Below are 10,428 nucleotides of genomic sequence, written 5' to 3' on the forward strand. Positions count from 1 at the left end.
AGGGAGAAGCACAGAGGCAGAGGGAGAGTGAGAGAATCCCAAGCAGATACCATGCTGAGTCCAGAGTGCAACACCAGGCTTAATCTCATGACCCTGAGATCATGACCCAAGCTGAAATCAAGAGTCCGATGCCCAATTGATTGAAACACCCAGACGCCCTAAGATTTCCTTCTTTTTAATGGCTGAATAATATTCCTCTTTGTGTGTGTGTGTGTGTGTGTGCACACATATGTACATACCACATTTTCTTTATCCGCCCATCCATTGGTGGACACTTAGATTGTTTCCCGATCTTAGCTATTGTAAATATGCTGTGAACATGGGAGTGCATACACCTTTTTGAGTTAGTGTCTTTAGATGAATACCCAGGAGTGGAATTACTGGATCATATGATAAGTCTGGTTTTAATTTTTAAAAAACATTCTTTTTTTTTTTTTTTTAAAGATTTAATTTATTGAGAGAATACATGAGCAGAGGGAGGGGCAAAAGGAGTGAGACGGAGAGCATCTCAAGTAGACTGTGTGCTGAGTATAGAGCCTGACGGGGCTGTATCTCACAACCCAGAGATAATGACCTGGGCTGAATTCAAGAGTCAGACACCCAGCTTACTTGAGCCACTACCAGATGCCCCTCTGTTTTTAATTTTTTGAGGAACTTCCATGCTGTTTTAACAATAGCCATTCAAACAGGTGTGAGGTGATATTTCCTTGTGGTTTGTGACTGCTGGCCATCTAAAAGTCTGGAAAAATGTCTATGCAGATCTTATGCCCATTTTAAATTGGATTGTGTTTTTTTGCTTTTGAAGTATAGTTCTGTATATATTTTGAAATTAATCCCTTATTAGATATGATTTGCAAATATTTTCTCCCATTTGGAAGGTTACCTTTTCATTTTGATGGTTTTCTTTGCTGTGCAGAAGCTTTTGGGTTTGATGTAGTTATGCTTGTTGCTTTTGATCAGCCTTTTTTTCCCCTCATGTCATTAACAGTTTTGAACCATGCGGACCAGTTATTTAATAGAATATCCATCAGTTGGGTTTGTCTATTTCCTCATGATGAGATGCTGATTGTGTGTTTTTGGTTGAAATGCTACATGAATGGTGGTCTGTCCTTGGGTAACACAACTGGAAGCACATAATGCTCATTTGCTCCTAATTGTCCATTTATTGACTGGTTGTTATCCAGTTTCTTTACTGTAAAGTTACTGTTTTCTTTTACTGTTTAAAATCAGTGTATAATTTGTGAGAAGATGCTTTGGGATTTATGTAAGTATCGGGATCTCTTGTTTGTCAACCTCCTCACCCCATTGATTATTCTGGCTCGAAGTTTTTGCTCTGGTGATTATTATAAGGGTGAAGGATACATCTCATTAGGGGTACATTAGGTAACAACTGTTATAACCATGACTTACCAAACTAAAAAATTAACATTGGTAGAGCACTGTTAACCTGCAAACTATATTTGGATTCCCCATTTTTTCACGACGTTCTTTTATTGTTCTAGGATACTATATTGCATTTAATTATCATATCTTTTTAGTATCCTCCAGTCTGTTGTGCTTTCTTGATCTTGTCTTTCGTGACCTTGATACTTCTGAAGAATAGTAGATACATGTTTTGTAGAATGTCTATCATTCTTGTAGAATGTCTATCATTCATTAGATTTTTGGGTAATCTCTACACCCTACACCCTGAGACTGAGTCACATGCTCTACCAACTGAGCCAGCCAGGTGCCCCGGAGCTTTATTATTTTTAATAAGTGACTAGAACTGAGAACTTTGGCAGAAGACAAATGAAGTTAAATTGCTGACCTCCCTTTGCTCTCCCCCCTGGCCTCCAGCTGTACTCAGCTTCTTTGTATTTCTCCCACTCACTGTCCTCTCTGATATCCAGGCTTGGTTTAAGCTGATTTTCTGCCTGGAACACTCTTCCCATCTCCTCCCCTTCTACTTGCCCAATGCCTGGTGACCCTTCCGTGCAAAATTTGATGTCACGTCAGCCTGAGCTTAAATGAGCTCTCCCTTTCACATGCCACCATAGCATGCCCTACTTCACTATCCTACCTCATCACATTTTGTTTTTATGTCTGTGCTTCTGTAAACTCCATTCAGGAAGGGACTGCTAATTTTGTGCTCCTCTATACCCACAGCATCTTGCATTGTGCCTGGTACGAAGTAGGCCTCAAGTATTTGGTTGAATGATTATCATGAGATTTAATGTGAACTAGCAATTATGATCTAATTTCTCAAGTATTCTACCGTTTAGAGGAAGTGGGAACATGTCTGACATTAAGACTTAAATTAGCATTATTTATCCAGGAGATACTTCATAGCCATTATACATTTAAGTTATGAAGGTTATGTAGCAACCTGGAAAAACGTGATTCAAAAAAATATAGCCATTGTAATTTCAACTATAATAAGAAATGTTTGGCTTCTTGATCATAAGGTTGTGACATTTAGATTTTCTTTTTTAAGTAAGCCCTAGGTCCAGTGTGGGATTTTAACTCATGACTCTGAGATCAAGACTTGCATGATTTACCAACTGAGCTAACCAGGTGCCCTGAGATTTAGATTTTTATTCTCTAAAATAGTAGGAGGTTGTTGGGGGGAAGTGCTTCTCAGGCAGGCAGATGCATGTGTATCCCTGGGAGGATGCTGTGACGGGTAGGTCATGTAGAGACATGGGACAGACATGACGTGCTCTTCTAGAGCAGAGCATTTACTCAAAAGTTGTTTGTTTGTTTGTTTGTTTTTTAAGATTTTATTCATTTATTCATGAAAGACCCAGAGAGGCAGAGACATGGGCAGAGGGAGAAGCAGGCTCCATGTGGGGAGCCCAATGTGGGACTTGATCCCCAGACCAGGATCATGCCCTGAGCCTAAGGCAGATGCTCAACCACTGAGCCACCCAGGTCTCCCTTACTCAAAGGTTTTAAAGAAAATGTTTGGGGCATCTGGGTGGCCCATGGTTAAGTGTCTGCCTTTGGCTCAGGTCATGACCCTGGGGTCCTGGGATTGAGTTCCGCATTAGGCTCCCGGCATGGAGCCTGCTTCTCCCTCTGCTGCCTCTCTCTCACTGTGTCTCATGAATAAATAAAAATCTACTTAAAAAAAAAAAAAAGTTTAGTTTTACTATGAAGTAGGGTATAAATTTCACAGGGTGTTTTTTGTTTTAAGATAAAGCATTATACTTGGAAGAAATTCATGCATGTGAGTTTCTTTGGGCAAATTCACGTCACAGTCTAGGTGAAGTGGCTTTGTGGAAATTTGAGAATTTCTTTTTAGTCATTAAATGAAATGATGCATGTATCATGCTTAACACTGTCCCTGAAGTTCATGAAGTACTCACAGGCTAGTGGTTACACATCTCCTCGTTCTTTCCAGGTGGTTACTCTGCAGTGGGCTTGAAGCCCCTTTGCCTGATATTTTCTACGTTAATAACTAAAGGCTTTTAAGATATGTACTCATCCTAGAAATGTATGGCTTATAAACTTTGTGGAAAAAGTATTGCTACATTAGACATTGTAGTCATGAAACAGTTGCATATTGAAGAGTTTCACATTTTCACATGTGTTTGTTTGCAGTCAGGTGCAATCATGACCGTCCTTGCTGCTGTCTGCACAAAGATCCCAGAAGGGAGGCTTGCCATTATCTTCCTTCCAATGTTCACATTCACGGCAGGGAATGTGAGTATTTTTATGAAGTGAAGTGCTGGGGACAGTGGTGATATTTTTACATTGACTGAATTCTTGCCCTTAAATTAGAAATGTCAATGCTGGATGAATCAAAGTTGTACCAGTTTTATTCTCTTTTGCTGGCTTTCAGGCCCTAAAAGCCATTATTGCCATGGATACAGCAGGAATGATCCTGGGCTGGAAATTTTTTGATCATGCAGCACATCTCGGGGGAGCTCTCTTTGGAATGTAAGTTTGAGTATAACCAATTGCTAAGCTGCTTCCTTGGTCCTCTCTTCCTGCCCACCCTTTTAAGAAGGCAGAACAAGGCAGTTAACTCTGGGACAAAAGCAGGGGCAAGTGGGGGTGGGAGATTGAGAAACCTGCCACATAGTTGTTTTCAGCTTTGCCCAGTTCCACCATGTGAGCTTGGAAGGGAGAAGAGCAGGTCCTGCCCCAGCCTCAGTAATTTTAGAGAGACTATGCCGTTACCCTACTCTTAACTTCCACTCACCCCAAGTCCAGAGCTGTCAGAACTCCTAGCCCCTCTTGGGCTACTGTTTCCCAGCCTCCCATGTGCGTTGTCCTCTCCTTTCCTCATGCTTAGGCCTCCTCTGTCCTGCTGCTGCTCACCTCCCTGTCACCAGCGCTGGGCAGTCAGAGTGACACTCTGCCTGTGACAAGTGTCCAGGTGTGTGCTACCTGAACAAGTAGAGGATGGGGATCATAAAACCAGTGTTGACCACTTAACTGGGCATCATTTATGTGGCAGGCTCTGAGCTAGTAGTTTCCATTCTACTATTATTACTTCCATTTTACTGGTGGGAAACAGGCTCAAAAGTGATCTTTCCCAGGTCAGACAGCTAGGAGCAAAGCAAAGATTTAAAACCAGATCCAGAGTCCTTTCTACCTCTGTCACACCATATTGAATATAGTAGTATAGTGTTCATAAGATCTCCCATTTGTGTGTCAGACAGTGGACTTTTGCCTAAAATGTAGTAGCATTGGAGTGACTTGATCATAGAACTTCCTCAGGACTCCTGGAGCCTATCTGACCATGAGAGTCCCTTCAGCAGAGTAATTTCTATCTCATGTACTGGGTCCCCTGATGGACTATCTTACTTATCCTACATAAATGTTGCTTTTTGCCCTCACTTGGTTTTTACTTTGTTTCATGACAATGCAAAACTGAAGTTTTTTAAATTTAAAAAAAAAGAAGAAAAGTCTATTCTAAGTGGAGCAGTTTTGCCCAGTAGGCGGTGGAACTAAATGCCATTATGCCATTTATAATTTTCAGTGATGATTAAAGAATTGCATATGTGAGTTCTGGCTTTAACAGCAGCACATTATAAATAGTAGAAACTGACCTGATATTACAGTAGGAGAAACCTAGACTTAAGAAACAGGATTCTGTTTTATGAACTCTAAATTTATCTCTCTGGATCCTCCCATGTATACTTAAAGGATCTTCTCTTCAGCAGGTTTTTATTCTTCTGAATAAAAGGTCATTAGATGACCTTTTCCATTCTGAAAATAATTAGATCAAATGTATTTTAAAGTACAGGATCTGAAAGGCAGAGGAATCCTTTTTCTTTGCTCTTTCTAATTTCAACCCCTTTCATTTACTAGATCTCAGTCATATCCAGAATTCATCTTTTATAACATCTTTAATTCAATTAATAAAGCTAAAGATTTAGAAATCCTTACTAATGGTAAAAACCATATTAGTATCCTCCTGCGCATTGCCTTGACTCTGTTCTCTCATCAGATGTTATGGTCTTTGCTCTGTACTTTTGCAGTAATACTAGCTAACATATTTTGAATATTTGCTGTGTGCCCAAGCTAAGGACTGATTTAATATTCTTAAATCTTGTGAGGTTAGAAACTGCTTTAAAGAAGGGAACTGTTCAAAGTCACACAGCTAGTCCTTGCAGAGCTGAGTTTCAGAGTGAGCACTAGGCTATACAGCTGCTGCAAAACAAACCAAAAAAAAACCAAACTGAAACTTAGAAATTGGTCATTTTAAAGCGTTTTCCTAATTTTAATTTAGCCAAATGACCAATTATATTTGAACTTCCAAGTATGATCAGAACAGTTTACCTGTAATATTAAACTGGTTGACTCTCTGCTTGAAATAAGTGTATTACAAAGATCTGGGAAGACACTTCATTAATGGAGAGTTCCTGACAAGTGACTCATTTCTTGCAAGAGTTTTACAATTGCGTTTGAATCTTAGGTGATCCTTTTTCTGTTGTTCTAAGTTCACCACAAAATTTGATTTAGGCCCAAAAGAATTTTGTAACATGCCTATTAATTTGCATGTTCTTTAAGTGTCTTTTTTCTTTCTCTATATTTACTGATTTTTTTTTAACATTTTAATGGTGACTATTTTCATGATCTTTTTAAAAATATATTTAGTGAATGTTAAGATTCAAGTACTTGGGAGAAAAAAAGATACAAGTACTTTATAATAAACATACACAGAACATTAAAAAAATTGAAACAGGGCAGCCTGGGTGGCGCAGCGTTTAGTGCTGCCTGCAGCCCGGGGTGTGATCCTGGAGACCTGGGATCGAGTCCCACAATGGGCTTCCTGCATGGAGCCTGCTTCTCCCTCTGCCTGGGTCTCTGCCTCTCTCTCTCTATGAATAAATAAATAAATCTTAAAAAAAAAAATTGAAACATTAAATTGCTATTCTGATACTAATCTAAGCCATTTAAATAGAGCATGTTTTCAGTCAGGTGTTTGAAGAGATGCAAAGATTAACACAGTCTGGTCTCTGCCTCAGGGAACATAAAATCTATTTGGGCAAGGAGGGCAAAAATAAAAGTTTCAGTCATAGCTGTCAATGACAGCCATTCCAGACAACCTCGTCTCCTCCAGGAAGCCCTCACAGCCTTCCCCTAGCCCAAGAGAGGAAGAGGTAGGTGCCTCCGAGTTATACTTACAGCCTGTGCCTCCCTCAGGTAGAGCTCCTGGTCTTGCAGTACCTAGGCCTGTGGGCTTCTAAAGGCAGGCATTGCTCAGTGGTCTCTCAACTTTGTGTTCCTCCGCTTACAGTAGATTCTCCCTAGAGTCAGCAGTAGTGATTATGGCACCACTTTCAGAATCAGATTTAGGTTCTAGTGTCTGTTCTGGTGATCGCTAGTTGTGCAGCCTGGGCAAGGTAAGTTTCTGAACATCTCGGTGCTTCATTTTCCTCAGCTCATTGCTTTAGGCTGCTTTTTGGCAGTATTTTAAGAGCGGAATAGGGATTGGAACTATATTTTTAAAGGTGGGCAGAATTTGGATCAGCAGATAGCTTTGTGTAGCCTGGTGGAAGATGACGAGAAGCATTTAAACTATTGAAGCCATCATTAGTGAATTTGAATGCTGACATTTCTTACATTTAATGTAGTGAAGAGGGACCAGGCTTAGGATCAGTCTAGACCTTCAGGTGAGTCCTTAGAAGCTGTTGTTAGCTCCTGAGAAGATTGCTTTCTCTGAGGCTTGGTTTCCTCATGTCTGTAATGGGGAGGTGATGCTCAGTTGCAGTGGTGAATCAAAAGTAGTATGTGTCACACACAGTCCCATCCCTCTTATATTTTTTTTTTCCTCTTGATCTGTCATACACTCCATATTAACAGTGAGTCAGGGATCCCTGGGTGGCGCAGCGGTTTGGCGCCTGCCTTTGGCCCAGGGCGCGATCCTGGAGACCCGGGATCGAATCCCACATCGGGCTCCCGGTGCATGGAGCCTGCTTCTCCCTCCGCCTATGTCTCTGCCTCTCTCTCTCTGTGACTATCATAAATAAAAAAAAAAACAAACAGTGAGTCATTGATCTACATCAAATAAATCAATCAGCTATTTTAATAAACAAGATAGTAAATAACCATAGCATTCAGTTTTTATTTTTTATTTATTTATTTATTTTTTTTTTAGCATTCAGTTTTTAAATGTCAATTTGATATCATCATGGTACTTAACATTTGTATGTCATACTGTTTGAATGTTGAGCCTGGTTTGTTTTTCTCCTCCCCAGATGGTATATTACTTATGGTCATGAACTCATTTGGAAGAACAGGGAGCCTCTAGTGAAAATTTGGCATGAAATGAGGACTAACAGCCCCAAAAAAGGAGGCGGCTCTAAGTAGAACTGGGATCAGATGATACTGGTGCATGTGCCCCGTGCTGCCTGGAGAGTCCCAGGAACTCATCAGCCCTGGAGTGACCACATCTTTGCTCCTGCTTGGAAGACACCCAGCATCTAGCTTTCCCAGTATTTTAAACTCTGTCTCCAGTACATGTCTTACCAGAAAGTGAATTATGACAAAGTTGTGAAATAAAGGTTTATATCTCTAGTTTGTAAACAGAGGGTGTGTGTCCCTTTTGAAAAGCACTAATGCTGCCCTGGAATCTTGCTATTAGTGTGATATCTGACATAGTTTGAGCAGTGAACTTGGCAGGAGTGCACAGGGAAAGGCCTAATTGAAACTCAGAGATGCTTGTTTTTGTACTTTGGCCTTCTTGCATCTCTGCTTCCTCACTTACCCTTTCCTTTGGTTGGTTGGCAGGTTAAAAAAAAAAAAAAAGATCTGGCTGGCGTGGACTGAAATAACAGCTGTAGTATTTTCTAAATTTTCCCAAGAAAGGTAATGTTTTCTGGCATATACAAAAAGCTATTTTTAGGCTTGCTTTCTAGATTAAAATTGTAGCTAAATTAAGAGTTAGAAGGAAATATCTTGGAGAAATTCAGACTTGAATCTGAGCCTAATTGCATCTTACATTTGAAAATGTGCATTCTTTGAATTGAAGCATCATACTGAAATAGCAGACAGTGGTCATCAGAACAGCTTCACTCTAGTAGAATTCTTGCTTGCCCTCATGATTGAAAATTATTTCTAGGAAATGCATTTTGAGAATTTAAAAGTAGTGTTTGTTGAGATGATTTATAGGAGACTTGTTAGTCTTTTGGTGGCCTCAGTAGGTAATCCCGGTTCTTGCACCCTGCCCTGGAGAGGAGTGCAGCCATCTTTCCTGCTAGGTGTCAAGCTTTATGGAAAGGAGTGAGCTGTGCCCACCTCACAGTGGTGAGAGCTGAATGGCAGCATGTCCCCGCACATTGGAATTGTCTAGAATTTGACAATTCTTTGTACTTTTCCCCCCAGATTCTTCTCTAGTGTGAAATACTTTATTTTTACTAGGCAGAAAGGATTCTATCCTAAACTATAATGTCACTCGTTTTGTTTTGTTTTTTAACCTAGCCCTCTCTTTGCTGGTAAGGAAGCAGGATGGTCATGTATGGGTACTGCTCAGGGTCACACTGCTGTGCTTTGACATTTCTGAATATATTATGCCACCAGCCCTGCAATACACAGATGAGGCAGGAAGCATTTCTCAGAGATAGGATGGGAGGCTGAGATCACACGGACATTCTGTATGGGGTCCAAAATGAAATTTATGTCTTGCTGTGGGCCGACTAGGGACATAGGCCATGAGGACATGTATTTTCCTGCTTTGTGATGGTTAGTGAAGGAGCATTTAGAAGGTCAAGTCCCTAAATCACTTCTCTGTCCATAACATCCTTCCATGCTGATGCCTTTGAACAGCCAAGTTGCCATTCTCCCCATGAGAGGCCTCATGAAGAGTCCGAGCCCAGCTCTGGAAGCACGAGTCTTACTGTCTGTAGCTTTGGCAGTCGTCCCTACTACTCTTTGCCCACTAGGGTGTTTTCTCCTCATGGCTTCTCTACTGACACGTGAGCGCCCCAAGCCTCTGTTCTGCCTGGCTAGTGCGCCTCTCGGGCTATGCCTCCTCTACTGGCCTGTCAAGTGCGTTGCCCCCAGGAACACAACTGCCTCGTCTCTCTGCTTTCCCTGGCTTTAGTTATCTTCATGAGGACATCCTCTGAGCTCTGGGCCCACAGACTACCTCTATACCCAGTACATGGATCTACCGCATGCCAGGTATGGTTTCAGGTGCTAGGACTCCATAAGCCCTTCAGATACCACTCCTGGCTTACTGAGTGGTCTCACTGATCGGAAGCCGGAAACTTGGGAGCCATTCTAGATTTCCTTCTCTCAGCAATCATTTCTAGAATCCAGTGCCCCTTCCATCCCCAGTGCTTGTGCCTTAGTTCAGCCCCTTGTCTCTAACCTAGACTGTTGAGACTGTTCTCCAGCTGGTCTCTAAAATTTCCTTATATGTCTTCATATGGCTACATGGTGCTGGAAACACTTTGGTCATTCCCCATTGTCCCCCGTGAAAAAAACTTTTAAATTCAGTGTGGTTCCCTGAGGCTCTCCATGGTCTGGCCTCTGATGCCTTTGACTGGACCTCCCAACCTCCCACCCTGCATTCCCACCCCTACCCAACCACCTTCCCTCATTACAGGTGACTGGGCCAGCCTCACCACCCCCTACTTTATCCAATTCTGTTGTTGCCTTACTACACTGAACCTCTTGAGTCCCCCAGCATTATTCCAGGCACCTCGTAAGTGCTCTTTGTTGTTTAATGAATGAAATAAAAAAGAAAAGCTACCTTTTCTTTTTCTTCCTTTTTCCTGCAGGATGGAGTACTGTAGTCCCAAATGTCTCAATGGCTAACCCAGGACCCTGGAGCACGGAGGTCACACAATGACAGCTTGCTCTGCCCAGGGAGAGAGCAGGTGTGCAACCTCCTAGTGTCTTCACGGCATGCTCCTCTTCTGCCTCCTGGGCCATGGCCTGGCCAGGGCAGCTGTCACTCTGCTATGACTGGAAGCTAAGAGAGGA

At 41.7% G+C, this 10,428-nt stretch overlaps 1 protein-coding gene across 1 annotated transcript in view; it reads left to right on the plus strand.

Moving 5' to 3' along the window:
- The window catches only part of PARL (presenilin associated rhomboid like), a 47,330-nt gene extending 39,305 nt beyond the window's left edge, over positions 1-8,025 (plus strand). Inside the window, exons 8-10 of the mRNA XM_041731608.1 lie at positions 3,586-3,687; positions 3,827-3,924; positions 7,698-8,025. Of these exons, the coding sequence (XP_041587542.1) occupies positions 3,586-3,687; positions 3,827-3,924; positions 7,698-7,809 (312 nt within the window). The 3' untranslated portion in view covers positions 7,810-8,025. The remainder of the gene's footprint in view (positions 1-3,585; positions 3,688-3,826; positions 3,925-7,697) is intronic.
- The last annotated feature ends 2,403 nt before the right edge of the window (positions 8,026-10,428 follow it).

Source organism: Vulpes lagopus, chromosome 17 (genome assembly GCF_018345385.1).
Source record: "Vulpes lagopus strain Blue_001 chromosome 17, ASM1834538v1, whole genome shotgun sequence".
Lineage (NCBI taxonomy): Eukaryota > Metazoa > Chordata > Mammalia > Carnivora > Canidae > Vulpes > Vulpes lagopus.